The sequence below is a fragment of the Ambystoma mexicanum genome, chromosome 3p (assembly GCF_040938575.1).
Source record: "Ambystoma mexicanum isolate Mex_15411 chromosome 3p, UKY_AmexF1_1, whole genome shotgun sequence".
Lineage (NCBI taxonomy): Eukaryota > Metazoa > Chordata > Amphibia > Caudata > Ambystomatidae > Ambystoma > Ambystoma mexicanum.
This window is the reverse complement of record NC_090925.1, coordinates 1229810926-1229834946: the sequence shown is the minus strand read 5'-3', so window position 1 is coordinate 1229834946 and position 24021 is coordinate 1229810926. Positions and strand designations below refer to the sequence as shown.

General features: G+C 45.7%; 1 protein-coding gene across 3 annotated transcripts in view; it reads right to left on the bottom strand.

Moving 5' to 3' along the window:
* SERHL2 (serine hydrolase like 2) overlaps positions 1-24021 on the bottom strand; it is a 357899-nt gene that overhangs the window by 183488 nt on the left and 150390 nt on the right. For all 3 annotated transcript variants that reach the window (XM_069652694.1, XM_069652695.1, XM_069652693.1), the window contains 3 exons: positions 2642-2716; positions 1820-1920; positions 1358-1437 (listed from right to left, as the gene is read on the bottom strand). In XM_069652694.1, coding sequence (XP_069508795.1) covers positions 1358-1437; positions 1820-1920; positions 2642-2716 — 256 coding nt within the window. The remainder of the gene's footprint in view (positions 1-1357; positions 1438-1819; positions 1921-2641; positions 2717-24021) is intronic.

Here is a 24021-nt window from a genome sequence, read left to right as displayed (position 1 = left end):
TAGAGGGATGGTGGGTGTAACCTGAGGGACCCTCCCAGGCCCAGCACCACGTGGCTTGTGGCTGCATTGTCCCTGCTGTGACCTCACCATCCACCAATGCAGTCAGGCAGGGGACTTCCTCACACTGCACAGCACAGTACAAATGAAACAGGCATTCCCAGGTTGTTCTGCTTGGTGCATAGGATGTTATGAAATGGACATCCATTTCCAAGGTGGACTGATGCTCCTGCTGGATTCTACAGAGCAAGCAAGTTCTTTCAGGCTCAACTCCTGAGCTGCCACCATACACTAAAACATATAATCATTTCCAGGCTGTAGTGCTGAAGCAAAAAACTCCCAGGATGAATTTCACAAGCCACCACAGTATCAGAAAGAGTCACGGGGTGTAGTGCAAGACAGTATCCTATCGAAAATACAAGTACTATCTGATCCCTGTGGTCAGCACTGCTACATTATGAGCAAACACTCCCAGACTCTAGCGCTGAGCACACAGCATGTCATGCAGCAAGCAGGAACTTCTGCATTAAACATCCCATAGAACAGGCAAACATTTCAAGCAGCAATGGCTATTTCAGGGTAAGTCACAGAATAAGCAACACTCACAAACCGAAGAGCCGAGTTCATAATGCAGCAAAGAAAGGGAGCACTCCCGGGTTGTATTAACACACTGTAGAAAAAAGAGACAAAACTCCCACTTTGAAGTACTGCACTTGTAGCATGCTACAGAACCAACATGCACTCCAGACTACAGTACTGCTCTCAAAGTATGATACATGCAAATTGTGGACTTACAAGATGCAGTGCTTAACTAACAGCAAGCACTCAAACTCCAATGATTAGCTGACAGCATGATTCAGATCAAGCGTGGATTACAAGGATTGAGTGTTGACCTTCCAGCACTCCATACAATAAGCGAGCATTCCCAGGCTGTAGTGCTAAGCTTGCAGCAGGCTACAGACTAAGCATGTCCTGCCTAGTTGTAGTGCAGATCACATGCAAATAATCCAACTCTACTGTGTTGTGGTAGCAGCATACTATACAAAAGGTAACTATCCATATGCAGCAGTGATTTGCTCACATTCTTTAGCGTAATTAAGCACCTAAATGTATGGTTCTTGAAATCATGAGTGTGTGGAAACTAGCCCCTGTGATATTTTCCCACTGCAATATTAGACAGGCAACCCGTCCCAAGTTCTCTTTGGTGCCACAGAGTACTCTCTGGCACAATCAAGAAATATGTTCGCGGTCTGCAATTGGACATGCAGCCAGCCTTTCCAGGTAACCGCACAGCTCATTGGTGAAGCGATGGTAAGAATCAGCAGAAGATCCTTTCGTAGCAGGGACTCCATTCTCTTACCCCCAGGAACCTCCTTGGTCCCACGCTCCAGTATGATTCTGCCACTGTCTTCAGTCAGTGCCGTGTTTGCTTCTAAGAGCCTGGTAATACCATGACAAAAATGTAAGAAAGATAAATTAGTGCTCACAAGACTAGATGGGAGGAAGAGTACAATGGGAGGGTGAAAAATAGAGAACCATGATAGGTGTAAGGGAACAGAATGAGGGGGGCTTCCTAAATCGCTTTATAAATCAGATTAACATACAAATATAAAATAAACTTGAGTAGATGAAGAAGAAACTGAAATGTAAAGAATGAAGATGCTGCTAGGGTAAAAGTGGAAAACCGAGTTTACCGATGATTAGGGACAAAACATGGAAATATTATACCAGAAAAGAAACAGAACCATACAGCCACTGTTGTGAGATCATCCTAGGAAAGACAGAAGACTGCTTTAGCGAAGGCCCACTCTGAGACACTCACCGGCTTAGCGCTCCCTCTGGGCTGTACACCTTTGGGCCGTGCTTGTGCTCCAGCTTTAAGTGGTTGGTGATTACGTTCCGTGTTTGTTTGATCAAGTGCTCCTAGGAGAAAAGCAAGATGTATTATAACAATAATAATAATCAACATGTATTTTATATTGTGTGTATATATGTTTATCCAATATAAAGCATCTAAATAACAGGTGCTGCCATTACCCAATTTAACAGTACTAAATATATTGAACAGATCTGGAGTGAGAAAGACTGCAAGGGCCCTGATGGCATTCAAGCCTGTGTTCTGCAGGTTGATCCTGTTGATGGAGCGCTTAATTCACTATCTGACCTTGTCTATGTAGGCGAGAAGTGAAAGAGGCCTTTCGGTGCGCGTGAGCACTCAAGCTAGAACATACATTCATGTTCTAATGCACAAAACTCTTAGTCAACATGGGAATAAATCGAGAAGGGGGCGATTCTGAGGACATGGACACGTCTTAGTACTGTAAGAGCCACTCTATGTGCATCATGTCTATACACCATGATATTTATATGTAGAGGGTGTTCTATGCAAGTTTATGGCTATTGTTTAACTAACAAACCTCAAACAGAAGACAACAGTAGTGTACCCTCAGGCCATGTGTTAAGTCAGATATCTGCCCCATCTCTACTAATGTTCTACAGCCGCCACTTTATTAGAGTTATCTCACCATTTTACTTTGGCTCCTTGCCCCTCTCCATCCATGTTGATTAAGTCTGCTAGCAATTTTGTGTCCCTAAATAATAACACTGGCAGAGAGTTTTAGCGAATAGCCTTGTAAGCTCTTACCGGAGAGTTGGGGAAAAAGCCATAAACATCCAAGAGGATAAGGTTTTCCACCATGTCAGGAAAAATGCAGGCAAACTGGGAAGAGAAACAGAAACATTAAGTGTGAAACGCCAACCTTACTTCCTAATCTAAATCTTCTCCACCCTCCATCCACTCATGTTGGGGTGTACAATTGGTTGGAGAAATGGGGAAATAAGTGTTAAGGATTCCTTTCTCTCTTGCCCCCAAAATGATGCTTTGCCACTCTCCATCGATTCATATTTGTGGGACAGAAACAGATATTTTTTGGGATGCTGGTTTCTGCAGTCTTGTACCCACCATCTCCGTAATTTGTCCAGTAGAAGTTTTTTTTTTTTTAAGATCACTGACAAACCACAGACTTTCTGTGGTTTCTCCATGTTAGGCCATAGCTTGCCTGGGATATTAGATTGATTGTTCTCAGGGGTTTGCATCCTGCTATGGGATTTGGTGGACACTATACAATTGTGCTTTGGGTGAACAGCATTGTGCACGCTCCTTTCAGATATCAGAGCACCAGGAGCAGGTGGTAAAGCAGTGTTTGTGTGGCCAGTGGAGGTCCACCTCTACCCCTCAATAAATCTAGCCTACCACCTAGCTCTCGCTTACCACCAATTGTTCTATGAAAAACTAGTGTAATATGGTGGGCTTTGTTGCGGCTTGTAGCTCGTAGAGAACAAAGGAAGTGCACAATTACAAGGGTAAGTCTATCTAGTGACGGTAATCGAAGAACCTGTTTAGCATAGGAAAGCTAAATGGGACTTTAATTCTGCATGTAAGGTTCAGGTTGTGGTTTTTAAACCAGAATCGAACAAAGCATCTGAATTATTTTTCGACTTTTAGATTCATTTTCAATGACATTTTATTAAGTTTATATATTCGCAGGTTATTAATAAATTGGAGAAAAAAAACAATATAATTAATATTGTTAACGCATTCATACCGTAAGAGTCTCGTTATTCTAACAATAAACTTAATTTACTTTATAAAGGTTTGCCATCTGTTATCTCTTTTTGCCTCAAAGGCCAGTGATTTGTTGCAAAGTAATAAAGCCATGACAGCTATCAAAATGTGATCACTAGAAAAGAAAACAATAATGGGCTTTCTCAAAACAGTGAGATTGTAATAAATCTGGTTTAGTTACTGCTGGCTATTGCAATTTTTTTTAAACACAGAAGCAAGTACACAGTGGAATTTTTTAAATTTGGATTTAAAGTGTTCAATGTAATGTATCCAATTAAAAAATTATTAGTAAAAGCATTCACCAACAGAACGCTTCAGAAATATTTGAATCACAGTAATTCCAGGCCATTGTTTTACTATTATTTTCTGCTCATTTTTTATCTATTGCAAATTAAGTGTGCCAAGAGATTTCTTTTAGCCACAATGTCTGGATAACATCAGGGATTATTTAAGATGTTTTGTTTGGTACTATTTTACTATTGTTTGAAGATTGGGGCGAGTCAAGTAATCTGAAGTAGGCTACAAATTTCAGCAAAATGTTACTGCCAAATGGCAGGGAAGTTGATCAAAGTATTCTGTCAATTTCGTACATTAAAGTAGCAATAATTATTCATATTTACAATACCTTAAACATATGACATTTCTGATTGTGTAACCATAAACGGGGGGCAAAAACTAAAGTTAAAATTGCAATTACTATTCCCTTGATGTTCTTACAACCTTTGCAAGCGAATGGATAGCCAAAGTGAATGGGGGATCAGTGTTGGTTGTGGGGGATTTTAATGCAACCTGTTGATTCTCTGCTCTCTTTTGTGAATATGAACACGAAATATCGAAATGGTATTAGTTGGGTGACCTGTTTTTCAGGTCTTGGCCTTCAGATGATGAATGGTGCAGTTGAAGGGGACATTCCAAGTCAATAAACCTGGTACAGAGGTGGGTCCAACTCTTTTCCGGACTACATTGTTGTTGATGACATCCTATTCTATAGATGCAAGTATTTGAGGATAATTCAAACCACATGGAGTGATCAATATACGCTCTCTGCTAAGTTTGGAGTTGATCTTGTCAATGGGGAAAGTGTGGACCTAGGAATCTGAAATTTGATTCCGGTAAGAATAGGATTTCCTGCAATCATTGCACTGTTGCATGTTTTAACAACAAATGTTACCTACTTAAGAAGAAAACTTCCTTTAATTGGAAATATCAAACCTTTAATGTGGACCACTTTGAGAAATTTGTAGAAGTAAACTTGCATGAGGCGCTGTCTAAAGTGAGATCAGGTGGGGTGGTCTATCTAGTCCCTCTAACCATCTTCATGCATAGAACCCTACCATAGCTGGTTGAAAGAGGGAGTTGAGATCAAAGATCAGAGCGACTAAAAGGTTGGCCGGTTATGATTCTGTTTCTTGTTCTGCCCAGATTAAAAAAGCCAAACAGGAGACCGCTAGGGGGCGTGGGACAAGATGGCTGCTTGACAACGCAGCTCCTGCTCCCTCCAGCATACTCGAGATGAAATTGAGCATCCAGACCCGCAGAGACTCTGAGAGGTGTTAGCCACCCGTAGTGAAACAATTGAGGCACCTGTGGGTGTGACTGCAGCCTCGTACATCGGTGTAGAGAGTGGCAACACGAAGGGGCCTCCTCCCGGCGGTGTCAGCAGTAACAGGACCACGCAAGGTGGGCGACGCGGCCCAGTGTAACACAGCCACGGCGTGTAATACAGCTGCAGCATGGAGAGGAAGACCACAGTGCAGCGAAGGCACTCCGAGGCGTAGAGTACTGGGAGGCAGAGGAGGTCTCTGACCCGAGTCATAGGGCCGGCAGCACGCCCAACCACGGAGCTGCAGGCGGACCCCAGCTGGGCCAACGGTTGGTGAGTCTCCCGTCGGGGGACACAGATGAAGCAAGGAGCGTCTTGAACGGCGCCAGCCCGCACAAAAACAGAATGAGCCTGCGGAGTGACAATACCGCACAGCCGCGGCCCTGCAGTGGACTCACGCAGCAAAGGCAGAGCGCCCGAAGGGGCAGTGACCGTGGCAGGCCGAAACGTGCTGCCCACTGTCTAGACCGCACAGAGCAGGGGAGGCCCACGGCAGCAGGGACAGTGCAGGGGGATTGGAGCCAGTGAAGAAGCGAGGCACAAGTGAGTAGAGGAGACACGCCCTGTGTGCACCCGGCCCGAGAGGTGCGCGAAACCAAAGGCAATGTATTTGGGAGACAGCGCTTAAAGCTGCAGAAATATTAAAGCATTGTGTGGGGCCTCATCCAGCTGCAACGGAGAGATCAGGGGGAAACCATCTCGAGAGTGGAGACGTGTGAAAGCAAGCATTTGCACAGATAAGAAGGAATGTGTCCAAACCCCAGCCCCTGCCATGAAAGCGCGACGCAGGGCAACTGGACTTATACTTGGATGGGAGGAAGGTGCTGATAGGGACCGAACCCAGCGACAACAGTGCTTGAGCGGAGGGCCTGGTCTGCGCCCAAGCGAATTGATACTGCACCACTGAGAAGCGCCAAAGTAGCCATCTAGCGCATTCTGACCTCCATTCCTGTGCCCAGAAGCAGTAGTTGCTGACATTGCCAAGCGGGGCAAAAAGGACAGCTTCACACCAGCAAACACTGCATTACTACCCTGTAGATGTCTATAGCCACCGCGACACTGCACTGTCCTGAGATACGTGTCAGTGAGGGGTACCTGAGAGCCCACACTCAGGGGCCCCTGGTGACAGATTAGCAGAAAGTGACACACTAGCAAAGAAACCCAGGACAATGTGGAAAACGAGGAGAAAATAGAGAAACCACAGAGGAAAGAAGGAAGAGAGGACTAGAGTGCGCATTGAGAGGGAAGATAAAAGGGGAGCACCGAAACTTGTGCCCAAAGGAACGTGACAAGCACACAGGGATCGCCCACGTATCATGATGGCTACAGAAATTGACCTCTCCCAATTCTCCACCAAAGAGGATACAGGACATATTCTGGCAGAGATTAAGGACCTGAGAGGGGATATTCAGGCGTCGCTAGATGACCTGACGGGCAGAGTAACTGCAGTTGAAGGCAAGGTAGAAGCATTGGAACATAATCAGCTCAATGCCGACATGGTGGAGATGTGTCTGGACGCCAGAATGACAGAGCTGGACCCTAGGGAGAGGAAATGAGGCTAAAGAAATAAATGAAATCGATGACCTCGAAAATAGGGAGAGAAGAAAAAAGTGAGAATACTGGGCCTGAAGGAGTCGGATAGAGAGACACCAAGACAAGTCGAAGAAAAGGTGCAAGCACTAAATCACCAGCTCTTTGCAACGGATGGGGGCAGTACGGTGATGCTGGAAAGGGCGCACAAGAGTGGAAAACCTTATGGGAACTGCCTCTGCTCCATTGTAGTAAGCTTCTTAATTTACAGAGACAGACAAGAGGTCTTAAACAGAGCTAAGCAACAACAACAAATTGAATTCAAAGGCTCTAAAGTTTTTATATATCAGGACCTCTCCAATTTTACATTCGCAAGGAGAAGGGGCTGCAGGCCACTCACGACTTGGCTGCGTTAGAGGGAGATTTGCTACAGTTGGGGCTACCCGTTTTCACTGGAATTTGAAGCCGAAGGAGTATAATACAGGTTGACATCAATCGAGGAGGCGGAGCAAGTCTTGAGACGCCTCACGTCGAACACAGAACACCAGATAAGAGGCCCGCAGGGCCGGTGAGACACGTCATCGACCTGCGCCAGGACCACAGAGAAGGAGAGCCCAGACAGGATGGAAATTCATGTGGCTTAATTGCCCTTCGCCTAGAAAAGATCCAGCGCTTCAAGAGAAGAAAGGGGACTGAGATGAAAGTGAAGAGAAAGTGAGGGGCTACGCTTTAAACCATGAAGCTCGGGCAGATTCTCAGGTAAACATGGGATAACTGCTGGAGGGAGACTGTTCTAACCTTTCCAAAGTGGCACCCGGTGAGAGACTGGGGGCATCTCACACTTCAACGTTCACACCTCCACGTTGGAGGGATTTACTTTTTAGGAAGTTATATGGTGTAGTATTAAGTTTAAGGGGGCAACTGGCACCAACAGGGCTAACCTACAAAATCATGGGCGAATCCCTCCTTGGGGAGAAGACATAAACCTTGAGGCAACACCAATCCCTAGTCATGAGATGGCAATAGTAAAAGACAGAACCAGCTATGGGGGAGGGTGCAGCTAAGAAGGGCCTGAAGGTGGGCAACCTAAATGTAAAAGGGCTGAACTCCCCGACCAAAAGATCGTTGGTAATAAGGGAGTTTCGGAAGGCCTCCCTGGACATCTTATTCATGGCAGAGACCAGTCTAGTGCAGTAAGAAGAGTGGGAATTGCGAGGTGGAGGAGTAGGGCGAGTGCACTGGGCTTCCGGACCCGCGAAAAAGGGAGGGGTAGGAATAATCCTCCACAAACAATGCCAGATCCAATTTGTGTTTTTTAGCAGGTTTTTGAGAAATGTATTTATGAATGGACATTGGTAATTTCATGTTTTGCAGTTTGGATCATTTGTCTTGTTTTTTTACTTTATCATAATGAAATCTGTGATGTCATTGTGATTTTATAGTGGTGAAATTTGTCAAAGGTTACGTTTTTGAACCAATGACAATAATGCAAATTATTATTTTTTTTTTTAAAACATACAAAAAAAAACACACACACAGCAGGGTGCACATTTTCCACTCTAGTGCTACTTGCCTCTTTGCGAGCAAGATGTTGTGTGCTGTGTGTATATTTAAAGTTGAGGTGGCAAGTGTCTTTTTGAAGGCGGCCTAGTAGCTTGCAACTTGAATGTTTGCCCCCTGCACACAGCACAACAGTTAAATATCACTAGTAGTGGTTAAGTGCAAAGTGTGCACACTGAATGATAATAATTTCGCATTTATATAGCGCTACGAACCCTCAGGTATCTGAGCGCTGCTTATTATTACCCACGTTGTGTGACGCTCATTTATCGACCTCGGAAGGATGAAAGGCTGAGTTTGGCCCTGCCGGGATTCGAACCTGCGTTAGTAGATTCTGCACGGATGTCAAAGCGAGCGCTCTACTCGCTGTGCTACTTGACCGCTTGCCACAAGTTTGACATGGAGCATGACAACGGTCAAGTCAACATTCAATGCAAAGTGCCGTGATGCTTCCGTAATGTTTGTATTTTGTATTTATTATATCATTATATAGCAGACAACTTTCTTACAATTTAAAAATAACAATTTGAAAATCCCACAGAACTTCATAACTGCATTAAAATTCCACTGCTTTCAACTAGGAGTCAAGAAATAAAATGTATATATCAAACCAATCGATACAGTCATACACAGCATGATAGTAACTATATGTTTCTCTTTTTAGTAATTGCATCATACACCATCATTGTTACACCCACAGTAGTCCAAAGCAAAAATCCTAAAAGTAGTCTCTGAAGTTAGTCTAAATTTGCCTGTATGATAACAATTATTTCCCAAAATGTAGTTGAATTCAAAATACAAGCCTCATGGTTGCCACCCATGAAGATATTCAAGAGTATAGAAAATGGAATGTCTACCTCCATACCAGCAGATCTTAGTTCCTGGAGTCGTAAATTCAATAGTGAGGAACAAGCAGTCAGTGAACAGACTCTATACAGTCCTCCCCACACAGGCGACAAAGTCTGCGTTCCCTCAGGATGTTGCCCCATGTGTCAGTAATTTTGCATGTCTTCGCACAATTGATTTTAAGCTTCAAGTACTCCCAAATTAATTTGTTGCTAATAAATTACTAATATATCTTGGGGTACCCTCTCATTCACTTATATATTCGAAAAACCTGGCAGCATTAGATTTAGAAGCTAAATGTACTAATTTTTGTTCCTTACTCTGCAGATTCAATGTGGTCTTCATAATTTACTTGTAGGAAGAAAATGGCAAAAGAAATGTATTCCTTCGAACCATATTAAGCCATCTATTAGCCATAAGTTTCATCTGTACAAGGGTGCTGCCAGACATAAATCTGTGCTAGTACATCCAGCATCCTACATCAACCCGTCCAGTGAGTTGGCCGGAGCGTTAACCAACTTCCAATAAGTGATCAAACAGCTCATAGCCAATTTCACCAGAATTGGCTGAATGTTGAATTCTAGGTAGAGTGTCTCCATGGTAGTGTAGGTGGCAATCTCAGCAGGCTCTTTAAGGTAGCATGTTCCCATTTTACAACTTCTGAAATCTTCCTCAGAGCCCATACTTCTGCCCAATATAACATGATAGGTACTATTTTGACTTGAAACAGCTTTATTACTACGGCTACCAAATAGCCCCCTCACTTGTGAGCAAAGGAGCAGAGGGCACCCTCTACCTGTGATGTTTTTATTTTTAGTTGCTCCAGATTAAGTGTCCCCTGAAGTATTCTGTCAAGTGTGATCCCCAAATATTTATATTCAGAGACTACCTCAATATCCTATCCCTTAAATGTCCATTTTAATCTCTTCCCTTTAATATGATGCAGGCTAAAAACCATTATTTTAGTTTTTGAGGTGTTGACTTTTAGGGAGTTGATGTTACAGTAAGAAATCAGAAGACTCAAAGCCATCTGTAGGCCCCTTGGCATGAGATCTAACAAGGCCAGGTTCTCCGCATAGGCCAACCACTGCAAGGAGATTGCACCCAAATTTGGAGGGATGATGTTAGAGTCAACAAGTGCACCTCCCAGATCTGATAAATACAGGTTAAGCAATGAGGGCGCTAAAATGCATCCTTGCTTAAGCCCCTTTTTAGTGGTAAACCAACTCGACATGGCTCCATGTTGGTCCAAACGGACCCTAACTCTAGTTTGATAATGTAAAAGAATGATCATTTTTAGTAGGCCCAATGGAATGCCCTAACCGCGCAGATTCATCCACAGTCTTTCCGTATCAACTGTGTTGAACGCTGCTAAATTCGATAAAGGCCACACATACTGGGATTTTTCGTATCAACCAAGCCTGTTGTACTGTTGTAACCAATGCAAGCCTGTTGATGGTAGTGTTATGACCCTTCCGAAATCCAGTTTGAGTTAAATCACATCTTTTGTTTCCTTCCATTGTTTTAGCTCTGCAAGAAGCACTCTGGTGAACATTTTAGCCGGGGCAGCAACATCGCCAGTAACCTGTAGTTTGGTGGATCGGAGCGGCAGCCTTTATTTAAATATGGGGACAATTATACTATCTCTCCAGGATGATGGAACATGCTGTATCGCACCAATCCAACAAAACAACCAGTGTAGTGCATCTGCCCATAGTTTAAGATCAGTTTTAATCAACTGGTTGCAGAGGCCTTATGGGCCACGGGCTTGAGAGGACTTGCTACCCGCAACTAAGTTGGCAACATCCGATGGACTCAGGCCCGATTCCCACTTATAAAGAGATAGGTCTTACCTACTACTCTCAGAATCATACTCTCCCAATGTTATAGGAATATGAGTAGCCCAATCCTTCTCTGAAACACCATTAACATCGATGCCATGGGAGTTATTTCCATTGACAATTCTCCAGAACTCAGTGGTATTATTAGTGAGGGATGAGTGCACCAAATTACGCCAGTTGGAACAGGCTGCATTAAATGTATGCCTTTTAAACATTTAAGGTATTTGCTCTTGATATCTTTTACCAGAGAGGCTGTAATTTATAAAACCTCTCAAAAATATGTATGCTCTAAATTAAATAGTTGATCTAGACAGGTGTACAATTCCCCCTCAGGCCTGAATTTTGAACTTCTAACAAAATGCGTTACTTGGCGTTGCATTTTACATACAAGTGACATGATAGTGCCATGATGGGTGGTTGCAATATCTTCTTAATCATATCAAATTGCATATTGCATGTCTTCAACACAATATATTCTTGCCTTTTATGTTTACGAGGAGAAAAGCAATCACAGCTGGTAAGTAGGAGTCACTGTAGTTTAGCATTGTGATGCTTTCCTTCAGAGCTGATGTCTCTAAGAAGGATCATTTACCCCTCCAGAGATTATACAAAGAATAAAACGTGCTTACATAATGCCATTGGTCTGTAAACATCTGATATTTATAGTGCAAAAAACTACAGTACAAAGCCAGGTAAAAGAAGCAACGCCAATAATGTTTCAGTTGGGTGTTAATTAAATCAGTGCTGGTAAAGAGGCATTCAAATTGACATTTGTTACTCAATTGTAATGAGTAAATACTTGCTACAGTTAACATTTATGTAAAAGGTGTGTCCCTAAAAACTGACGAGCACCTGAACAGGAATCCAATGCAACTGGTTAGGTGGTTTTACAAAAGTACTGTCTGACACAGCATTAAGGAAAGCACACCTTGTGTGAATAGGGTTATACTACTTTGGTTTAGACTGAACCACACAAGGGTTTGATAGAACGACGAGTAGCCCGGCTTAGTCAAATGAGGGAGTAGGGCGGTAGTGAGGTACAAAGACCTCAGAGCATAAACTTAGTCCAAGAAAACAATGATACACATAGCAGTTATATAAAACATCGTTATTTAACATATTCACTAAGTCGCACTGTTCTAACTTTCAAGTCAAGTAAGTACTACATCACAGTAAAACAATAGAGGAACACTTGCAATATTCTTTGGATGATAAACCACAGTTGTAGTCACATTAGAATTGCATTTCCAGTAACAAATCACAATGAAAAGCCACCTGAAACACATATGCAAACTTTTTAAAACTCCTATAACTTTTAGTAACTTTGTTCAAGCCTCTCTTATAAGAGTCCAACCCTATCTTATGAGAGTCTCACAAGGTTCAGAGGGGGCACTGGGCCACCAGTGACAAGGGGTTGAGTAGAAAAGGCGGGAAAACAGAGTACAAGGTTCAGATGGGCAGAATCCAAAAGGATCTCTTCTTGGTTTTGCAACTAAATAAAAGTTGTGTTGCACAAGTCAAGATGTTTCCTCGAAGGGTTGCCCCAAGGACCCATATCCTAAGGCAGGATTAGAATACATTGGGTGGTCCACCTTGATTTAACTATATGGAGGGCTGGAGGGGTGCAGGATACAGGCCATCTGCAGTGCCCAGGATCGAAGGATCAAACAAGCAGCATCAAGGTAAGTTTTTACCAGGAGCAGGATAGTAACTTCATGTGAAGAAAAGGTTGCTGCAGAACAGTCCCAGCGGTGAGGAGACTGCAGACCCGGTCACTGGTTTCTCAGTCTTGGTGACAGAAAAAAGGGATCTCGGATCTGGCGACAGCTCTCATGCAGATGGATGCCCAGGAAAGGATCTTTGCGGTTCTGGCTTGTTGGTGCCTTTTTCAGGCTTGGTTGAAGGACAATTGTCGCGCCGGTAGAGAGACTTCTCAGTTTCTTGGGCCTTGTCTGGTGAGGGGTGTTTTGGGAGCTGGATCAGGTCACTGCACCCTTAGAAGGATGGCTACAAAGTTCAGTGAAACCGTGCTTCGGTCAACAATGCACGGCAATGCAGCAGAGGTCCAAGGGTATTGGTGAATTGCAGGCCGAGGAGGTCATAGCTCTTCCAGGGATGGCGCAAATTGTAGTTCGTCTTGGGACTGGTTAGGCCCAGGAGTCCAAGGGAGGAAGTAATTGTGTTTGGATCTTCCCCTGTCACTTGGAAGTAGGTCTGGACAGTAGTGTTTACTCAGCAGGCTCTGGCGGTTGTTGGAAGCTGCTGGCAGCATCCTCCTTTGTCGTTCTTCTTCGGAATCTTCAGTTACAGAGGTCGATTGACTTTCAGCTCCAGGACCTCAGAATGTATCCAGGAACACCAGCTCAGTCCACCAATCATGACCCATGCACCATTCAAACTTGGGGGTGCTTGTCCAATGAGGACAGCCAGCCTACTAGTCTCAACTAGTTTCAGTCAGCCACAAGACAAAAGACAGGAGAGTTTTAGTCACCTCCCCTACTTCCTGTCCTACCAGTCACTCAGAGACCCTTTGCAGGTATTCCTTAGGAAGCCAGGCGAAAACAAAAGGGACCCGAAAGGTAGAAGAAGACATTGTAAAGAACAGGTCATCCTGTGCAGGGCTTAAAAAAGTACAGCCACCATTTTGGGTAAATGGTGTCGCTTGTGTCCCCTTCTTCAGCTGCGAAGACAGCTTGCGACAAAAGTCCACAAAAAGTTGTTTAAAATGGTACATTGCCACCAGCCTGAACAAAGCTTGTCACAGAAACCAAAATGTTACTGGAGAGCCGAGAAAATGGATACATTGGGTCCCCTCAGCACTCCCACATAAGATGTGGTGTGCTGATCTGGTAAAAGAAAAAAACAGGTAGGATAAAAGGTATCCCCTTGCCTTGGTAAATGTGAGATAATCAAGGGGAAATAAAGTAACATTAAAGTGGAAGCTCTAGGAGCTCCCAGCAACACAACACAGAAAGTGATGCATGCTGCTTTAGTAAAATGAAGATGCCAGAAGAGATGGAGGAAAGCAGGACTCCAAAATGAAATACTGAAAAGAGGTAAAAGGGTTCCCAAATGCAGAGTAAAAGAATGTGTGAGTGTGGAAAATGTTTCCCACTCACTCAGGAGAACTAGTCAAAAATCTGGTGGTCCAGCAAAAAGTGCTGGGGGATTCACAGGTGGAAAGAGTTTCACACAAAAAGGGAAATCTACTCTACCAGCAACATAGCCGGATTTACCATATATTGGGGTTTTATATTTGTGTGCAACAGGCCTTATCTATTATAGTTAAAGCAATATAAAGAAACCAGAGTGAATATGACCTAACATTATCTTGATAGTCATGCCTCTTACAGAATCTATGCAATTGTAGAGTTATTACCAAAATGCTGCTACCTTGAGGGGAATTAAAAATACTTGCACAATGTAGTGATAACAGCCGCATTCCATCACATTGCTAGCAGGTTATCGTACTGCTGAAAAATCAATACTGTGACATCCCTAATCGAGAGACTTACTGTTAAACCAAGTGTTGGAATCCAAGATCATCTACAATTCAGCTAATTAGTTCAACAACACATTCAGTAACATTTTCAAGGACCAAAACTGTGACAATGACTGAAAACTCAGGGAGCATGGCGTGTTGGGAAGACAGGGATGTGATGGGGTGCAATCGTGGAAGACCATGAGAAGAGCAAATTACTTACCTTCCGGTAACATTCTTTCTAATGGATGTTCCTCCCACAGATTTCTCATCTAAGCTAATCCTATCTGTAGTGCAGCTGATCTTTGGAAACATTTACGCCACCAGTGGGTGCACCGTGGCTCTGCTCTACGAGCGGGACAGGACGTCGAGGCCAATGCATATTGAGGCACCGCATCCAGTGACCTCAGTTCCACCCTTTTTCATTAGCACTTTGAAGCTGCAGGACCGTGGACACAAAGCTGTACTAGCTATCAGACAAGTGAGGCAGGTAGTAAGGGCAATGAAGAGTCCATGGGAGGAATATCCATCAGAAAGAACATTACCTTAATGAAAGTCATTTGTTGTTCTAATGGATTCAACCCACGGATTCCCCATGTACAATAGTGCCATAGCAGTATGTGGATATGGAAGAGCGAGGAGAGCAAGGACACCACCTATAGCAGAAAGCTCTGGAGGACTGCCCTAACAAAACTGGCATCCCGCACTGACCGGGAATAGAGACATGTTTGACAAACGTGTGCAGTGAGTCCCACGTAACCACCTGGCAAATGTCCAGAACAGGGACCCCCTCTCTGCAGAGCAGAGGTGGCAGCCAGTCTGCTGGTAGAATGTACTCCGAGCCCCCCAGGCAAATTCTTTCCAGATAGAGTATAGCATTCTGAGATGCAGAGAATGATTCACCTTAACAGCGTCTGTTTGGTAACAGCCCTGCCAGCACAGGCACCAGCGTAACCTACAAAAAGCTGGTCATCTTTCCTAAAGTCCCTCATACGAGAGCCATAGTAGCAGGCCTGCACTGGGTCCAGCTGGTGGAAACACTCCTCAAGCTTAGAAGGATAAGCAGAGGAAAAACACAGGAAGATGGATCTTTTGAGAGAGGTGAAATTTTGAGACCAGCTTTGTGAGGAAGGGCAATGTCACTCTCAACGTCATCTTCTCTTTGGAGAAAATTAAATAAGGAAGTTAAATAGGCAAAGTCTGGAGCTCACTCATCCGTCTAGTGGAAATCCTAGCCACCACAAAGGTCACACGAATGGTGAGCAGCCTATTAAAACAAGAATGCAGGGGCTAAAGCTGAGCACCCACAGGAAACGAACACAAAATGCAAATCCTATTCCAGAACCACAAACTAGCATGTGTGAACAGATGGCACAATCTCTGTGAAAACTGTATAACTGTGGGCATAGTAAAGAAAGAGCCCTGCCCAGAGAACTGCTTAAAAACCAGGATTGTGGCCAGGTACCACTTCACACTGCCAATCCCCAGATCTGATCTGGCAAAAAACAGAAGAAAATCCAGGACAAAGGGCCCAAGTTCCTTTCCTGGCTCAAAGCAGAGAACAACGCCATCAACACGCATAAATTGACATAGTGGCAGGCTTCTGGTCAGAAAGGAGAAACCAGGACAAGTCCCTCTCCTTGCATCTCAGCCTCTTAGTAACCAGGTATAAAAGTTCAGGCTGCCGAGGTTTGGGTAGTGGACCCGCCCCTCCGACTGGGAGAATAGATCCATTCTCCTTGGAAGGCACCAGGGAAGGCAAATGGACAAGTCCAGCAACTCCAGGTACCACATTCTTTGGGCCCAGTCCGGAGCGATCAAGATCAACGTGGTCCCGAACAGGCGAAAACACCTGAGAACCAGCAGAATGTCAGGGATCAGCAGGAATGCATAAAGGCGGTTGAACAGCCACTCAACCCCAGAGCTCCCCTACAAGGAAATTCCCTGAAGCAGAATAACTTATACTTCCTGTTCACACTGGAAGTAAAGGTATCTACTTGAGGAGCCCCTAATCGGGAAAAAACCTTCAGAACTTCCTGGCACAGGTCCCACTCGTGGGCACCGAAATATGACTGGTTAAGGTATCCGCTCGGACATTCGCTTTCCCAGCAAATCTGCTGTGACAGTCACTTTCAAGGTAAGATTGGAAGCCGTCAAGAGAGGTTGTTCGCTAGAGCCCAGAACCAGTCACATTGCTTCACTTCATAGTGGCGAGGACCCCACACTGCCTCATTTGTTGAGGTAGTGCAAAGCCACTGTGTTGTCCGCAAGGGTTAGCATGCATGTCTCTTTCACAGATTGGAAGACAGCGACACAGGCCATCCGTATTGCCCTCAGCTCTAGCCCAGCAAATTGATGTGCTCCAGAGACTCTGAGGGAGACCACAGTCCGCTCACAGTCAGGTCCAACAGGTGAGCGCCCCAACCTGCCGGGTACGCATTTGTAGCTATTGCCACTTGAGGGCAAGGTTGATGGAACAACGCGCATTTCAGCAGGTTGTCCTTCAGCTCAGGGACCACCATGCAAGGTCTTGTGACACTAAACTAGATACCTGCAGAAGATCTGACATGTGTCCTTAAAACGGTGACCAATGGCAACAGAGTAGCCGCTGAAGTGACCTTGTGCATTGCTGAGCCTTCTGGACCACCAGAATGCAGGCGGCTAAGAGACCCAGCAGATGCAGGAAGGCTGAGGCAGGAACTTGTCCTTGCGATTGGAGGACATGTACCATCCGAGAGCTGTTTGCCACTCAGTCCTCGGGCGGGAAGATACTGCCCAAGCGAGTGTCCAAGACTGCCCCCATAAATCTATCTGACTGCAAAAGCAAAACGTGGGAATTTTCAAAGTTCAGGGAAAAGCCCAAGCAGTGCAACAGGCTGCACATTTGGAACAAACGTGCTGATGTCAGGACTGGGGAGCCAGCAAAGATGAGCCAGTCGTCCAGGTACAGAAAGACATGGATGTCTTCCCTTCTGAGGCGAGTCGCTACCACTACCAGCAGCTTGGTGAAAACCCTGGGCACCTAAGAAAGACCTAACGGCAAGACTTTGAACTGGTTGTGATGTTGGCCCACAACGAACCTTAGGTATAACCTGTGCTTCTGATGAATGGGTACATGGAAGTAGGCATCGTGAAGGTCCAGCGACATCAACCAGTTGTGCAGACCAAGGGCTTGGAAGATCAGGGCTAGAGTTACCGTCTTGAATTTGTCCTTTTGCAGGTACGAATTCAGAAACCTCAGGCAGACTATGGAGCACAAGCCCAGTCTTCCTTCAGAACCAGAAAATTAGTTGAGCACCCCTTGCCTTACATCGAGCACAGAACCAGCTCTAGTGTGCTCAAGAGAAGCTGACATACCTCCTCCAAGAAGATGGGGTCGTCCGGAGGAAGGACAGTGGTCCAGAGGACGCTGAATAAAAAGGGAGACAGTAAACCTGCTGAAGGACCTGTAAGGACCAAGCGTCGGATGTAGTTCGAGACCATTCCGCGCCGAACAGGAAAATGTTCCCTCCCACAGGGGACCTGTGGCAGAATTCCTCACAGAGGTTTACCACCCTGGGTGGCCAAAAGGACAGTACTGCTGCTGTTCCACGTGTGGGTGTACCTTTGCCTCTTCCTCTTTGGAAGCTCCTGCCCCCTACGCTCCCAGGGGCTACCTGACCTCTACCACAGAGATAGAGGGGTGAAAGCCACAACCCCTTCTGAATGGCGCAGAGCGAGGAATACTGCACCGCCAAACCCAATTTTCTTTATTTTATTTATTGTGCATTTGTAAGGGGTGTATACATCAAGTAAATTGTGTTTCAAAGTGCCCACAGGGCAAAGGGGAGGCAATATGGGAAGGAAAGGCAAATATAATAACAATGAGAAAGAAAGAGACGGTCCTAGTAGGACTTGTGAGCATTCAGAGCGTGAAAGTGCAGAGAGAAAGCAGGTACGAGGGAGGGGGTAAGTTCTAGGAGTTCCATGGATGGAAGTGCTTGGGAGTGAGTTGCAAGCAGCTGTTAAGTGCCTGGCAGAGATCACTTGGTAAGAGTGGTCAACTGCCAATACAATAAGTGCAGGCCTGTGAGACAGCACAGGCCAGTGGTGCCCAAAGGCAAGTCCTGGGAGTGGACGAAGGATAAGGGAGGTTGGAGGGGTAGGTGGGTGAGAGGCCAGTACCCAGAAGGACACATATGGGCCCTGGTCACCAATCTCAACGACTGGGGTTTAGTAAGGGAGTGAGAGGGGGAAGGTGTAATGCTCACCTGGCTCCCACGGAGGCGCTGGTCTGGTCTGGGTTGCTGTGGCCTCTTCAAGCGTGATACGCAGAATTCGGACCACCGATTGAACAGGACCCCCAAATCTTGCTTGTCTGGCCCGTAGGAATATCCTTCTGCAGATGAGAAAGGGGATTAACTGTCTGCTGAATATTGTGCTTGCTCCCCCCTTTCCCCCTTCGTTCTCCTCTGACTTCCTCCAAAACCCCCGGTTTAAGCTCACCTTATGGTTTGGAAGGATGAACTCTCCATCCTGCTTCTGGTGCAGGGGCGCGCATTCGTCCAGTTACTTCACTGGTTTTCAGAATGGCGCTGGCAAATCCACTTGACTTTACTGAGCGATACGCCGTAAGTATGAAGATGCAAAAGTTCAAGTGTGAGCCTCCTTTTATGTTGTCTTTTTCTGTCCTTTATTTCAGGTGCAGAACAAAGGCGATGCGTTGAGGGGTTAAATTGCCGGGGTAAAATCAGGTGAGTCAGTGATGCGGGCGACCCCTCTAAATGTCTTTATAATTCCCCAGTAATGTCTTTTGTCCTTTCCCCGTAGGGGCCGGGGTGCGGTACCTGCCAGAGATGTGGCGCCGACCCGAGATGTGGAATGGCTCACCAAGAATAGCCAGTAAGTAATATGGCTGAAAATCCGGCTTTCCTCTTGTGTTCCCTTGCTCACCTTTTGTCTCTTCTTCTCTCCCTTAGGTGCGGTGCAGAGATGTGGCGACCGGCACTGAGAGCCGCGATGGAGTCGGGCGGCGTCTCGGGAACAGGTGAGTGAAGCGCGGCGCTGCAGCGAGCAACGCGGTGCTTTTAAATGGAAGTCTTCCTTCAGGAATGCTGGCGTGAAGATTCCGGATGCAGGTAAGAAGGTTGAAATATTTCTTGGTTTTCACCTTTCTCTTCTCTTATTCCCTTACATGTGTTCCAGGTTCGAGGCGGGCGTGGCTGGAGTCCAGGTGCAGGAGCAGACACGGTGAGCTTTCAGCTGCTGGAATGCAGAACAACGCGAAGCACGTGTGGCTGTCTGGGTGTGGCTTAAATAGCCTTGGAAGAAGTTCCAGGTGAGTATTCTTCCACAGCCCCACCCAAGTAACAAAATAGTTCCTTCAGAAAAATAGTCCCTCCTAAGCCTATTTTGGCTTTGTTCTTCATGCAGCATGGTCTGCATCAGGTGAGTGTGCAGCATGGTCTGCTTCAGGTAAGTGCACCAAACACTTCCCTTTATGAGCCTGGCGCCTGTGGCGCCAGGACAGAGTCCAAAGAGCCCCTATAAAGGGCCGCTGGGCTTTTACCCAGGGGCGTGATGCCTGCTCCCGGGGGTGCTGGGCCTGGCCTGGTGCTCCGGGGGTAGGCATCATGACAGCACTCCCCCCCAAGGCCCCTCCCAAGGCCTTTTCCCCAGGAGGTTTCGGTTTGTTCGGGAAATTCCGATGGAACCTTTTTACTAGCCGAGGTGCATGTACGTGGTCGCTGGGTTCCCAAGATCTTTCCTGAGGCCCGTACCCCTTCCAATCAATTAGATAGAAAAGTTTTGATTTTGAGATCTTAGAGTCCAAAATGTTCTTCACCTCAAATTCAGGCTCCCCATCTATCTGGATTGGTTCTGGTGGCTTTATTAATCTGGTTCCTGGTTGCACTGGTTTCAAAAGCGACACATGAAAGACGGGATGAATCTGCATGTTAGCTGGTAGATCTAGCTTGACTGCCAATGGGTTAATTATAGCTTTGATCGAGTAAGGGCCTAAATACCTTGGATTAAAAGTCTGAGGTCCCTTGAGTGATAAGTGTTTGGTAGCCAACCATACTTGATCCCCTATTTGGTATGGAGGCGCCTCCTTGCGATGCAGATCCGCATTCTTTTTGTATTTCTCTTTCGCATGTTGTAAGTGTGCAGTAGCATCCTTGAAGGCTTGAGTAATCGTAGAATGCAAATGGTCGACTGCGGGCATTTCGAGGCTCAAAGGTGAGTCCAGGTCTGAAGTACGAGGGTGATGTCCATATAGGGTGTAAAAGGGGCTCTGACCAGTTCCAGAGTGTATCGAGTTATTGTATGCATATTCAGCCACCCATAAAATGTCCTTCCAATTACCCTCCGATTGGTGCAACATACATCGTAGATATTGTTCAAGGGTCTGGTTCGTTCTCTCCGTCTGACCATCGGTCTGTGGGTGGTGACTGGTTGAGAGTCTTACGTCGATTTATGCCAGTTGACAACACTTTCCAAAAACGAGAAATGAACTGGCTTCCCCGATCGGAGATTAGTATGGACGGGAATCCATGCAGACGGATGACATTTTCGAGGAATTCCTTGGCAAGAACAAAAGCTGAAGGTAATCCTTTCAACGGAATAAAATGGGCCATCTTGGAAAATAAATCCACCACAACCAGAATAGTATTGTATCCATTACAAGAGGGCAGGTCCGTGATAAAATCTAGTGACAAGGTGTGCCAAGGTGCTGGTGGAATGTCTAAGGGTTGAAGAAGACCGGTGGATTTTGTTTTTTGACCTTTGTTTTGGGCGCAAACTCCACAGGACATCACGAAAGATTTAATATCCTTTCACCAGGACGGCCACCAGAATTGTCGTTTAATTTTTTCCTCTGTTTTGGCAATGCCAGGATGTCCTTCCATCAGAGTATCGTGATGACGGGAAATAACCAGTTCTTGCAATTCCTTTTCTGGCAAAAATAAACGTCCTTGGAAGTAAGGTAAGCCATCGTTGATTGAAAAGGCAGACCCCCTTTTGTTCCAATCCTGCAAGGCTGAAGAGTCCAGGAATAGTTTTACCCGTGCTTGAATGTCTTCAAGGGTTTGTAAAGTGGTTATCCCCAAGATTGTTTGTTCGGGAATTATCGGCACAGGTTCTGAGTTTGTGTCCATTTCTCCCATTCCAATTCGAGATAGCGCGTCCGCTTTGCCATTCTTACAGCCAGGACGGTAGGTGATTACAAAATCGAACTCAGCAAAGAATAAAGCCCATCGGAGCTGTCGTGAAGACTGAGCCTTGGCAGTTTTTAAATATTGTACATTTCGGTGATCAGTGATCACGGTGATGGTATGCCTGGCGCCAAGAAGATAATGCCGCCAAGCCTTAAAGGCGGACTTAATGGCTAATAATTCCTTATCGGTGATTGCATAATTTATCTCCGGCGGCGAGAACTTTCTGGACCAAAATGCTACGAGGTGCAGTTGGTTGGTTTCGGGGTCTCTCTGAGACAGGACAGCTCCCATGGCTAAGCTGGATGAATCGGTTTCGACTATATATGGGAGATCAGGACGCGGATGTTTCAAAATAGGTGCGGACGTAAATTTAGCTTTTAATTCCTGAAAGGCCTGTTCAGCTTCCTCGGTCCATTCAAAACGTTTATTCTTCCGCAAGAGTGCAGTGATGGGTTGCACCACCCGTGAAAATTCTGGGATAAACCTGCGATAAAAATTGGCAAAACCAAGCATGCTTTGGACACCTTTCACCGAACTAGGTGATGGCCATTTGAGGATGGCATCCACTTTCCGTTAGTCCATTCGGACCCCTTTAGGTGTCAGGATGAATCCAAGAAATTCAACCTCGGTGGTATGGAAAACGCATTTTTCCAGCTTTGCAAACAGTTTGTGCTGGCGCAAATTTCTCAAGGACGGCCCTGACATGTTTTCTGTGATCAGATTCCGAAGAGGAGTACACCAGAATGTCATCGATATACACGACAACACAGATGTCGATGAGTTCCCGAAGGACATCGTTCATGAAGAATTGGAAGGCAGCAGGCGCGTTGCACAACCCGAAAGGCATCACCTGGTATTCGAATAGTCCATATTTTGTACGGAAGGCCGTTTTCCATTCGTCGCCTTCTTTAACTCGTACCAGATGATAAGCCCCCCGGAGATCTAACTTGGTGTATATGCAAGCGTCCTTCACCTGGTCAAGGAGTTCAGGGATCAAAGGCAGAGGGTAATGATTTTTAACCGTTATCTGGTTCAATGCGCGGTAATCGATACAAGTTCTAAGGTCGCCTTCTTTTTTTGGCACGAAGAACAAAGCCGAGGATGCCGGAGACTTTGACGGGCGAATGAAACCATTGGCTAGGTATTGATCTAAATATTGTCTCAAATGCAGATTCTCCGGCTCAGTAAGGGCATAAATCCTGCTACAAGGGGGTTGTGCACCGGGCACCAGATCGATTTGGCAATCGTACGATCTGTGAGGAGGTAACGTGTTGGCCTGTTCCTTTTGGAAGACTTCCTGGAAGTCTTGGTATTCCGGAGGTAGTTGCATGGAAACAGAGGTTACTGATGCTAGACTGACCTTCAGATTTTCTGGGTAGCAGGTTCGTGCACACTGTGGAAAGGTTATTCTCTTTGCTCGCCAATCAATTTGAGGATTATGTGTCTCTAACCAAGGGATTCCGAGTATAACCTGAAACTGTTGAGCCTTGATTACATCAAACACAACTGCCTCCCGATGGCCGTCCGGACCTACAGTGTTACCTCAGCTGTGGAATGTGTTACCGGCCCTGAGGCAATTTCGGTTCCATCAACTGTGGTGATGACATCTTTGCTGGTTTTAGGACGCAGGGGGAGGTTAATCCTGGAGACCAATTCATGATCCACGTAGTTTCCTATAGCCCCACTATCGATGTATGCCTTTATTGCATGCAACCGCTTAGGCTGTTCCGGATCTACGAGGATCATTGGCACAGTGAAATGCGAGGTCTGAGAGTTCGTTTTCAAGCTCGGCAAGCGGACCTCTACGCTTGTCGGGCGGGGTCGTTTCCCGATACAGAGGTTTCATGGATTTTTTCAGCGGCTCCTACCACCTTCCTGGGCGGCCTTGCCGGGCAATCTCGTAGAAAGTGTCCAGAGGATCCACAATAAAGACATAAGTGCATCTGCCGTCTTCTTTCACGTTCCTTTTGCGTTAAAGGTCCTTTAACTCCTCCGATTTGCATTGGCTCTGAGGCTTCAGCCCCCTTGAGGTTAGCGTGGGTCTTGACTAACACCAGGGTCTCAAACTTGGACCGATCTGCTTTTCTGTTTTGCAGTCTGTGATCCAATTGGACCACTAAGTCTATATATTCAGAGCACTCTTGGGGCGGATTTACAACTTGGGCCAGGACATCTTTAAGTTCTCCGCGTAGACCTCGATAAAATAACGTGATTCTTTTATCCTCTGGCCACCCAGTTTCCAAAATTAGTCTATTAAAGGTTGCAATGTAGGAAAGGAGGTCTTGATTGCCCTGTCGCAGAGATAGAAGTTTGTCATCTAGAACCTGCCCCTGGGAGCGACG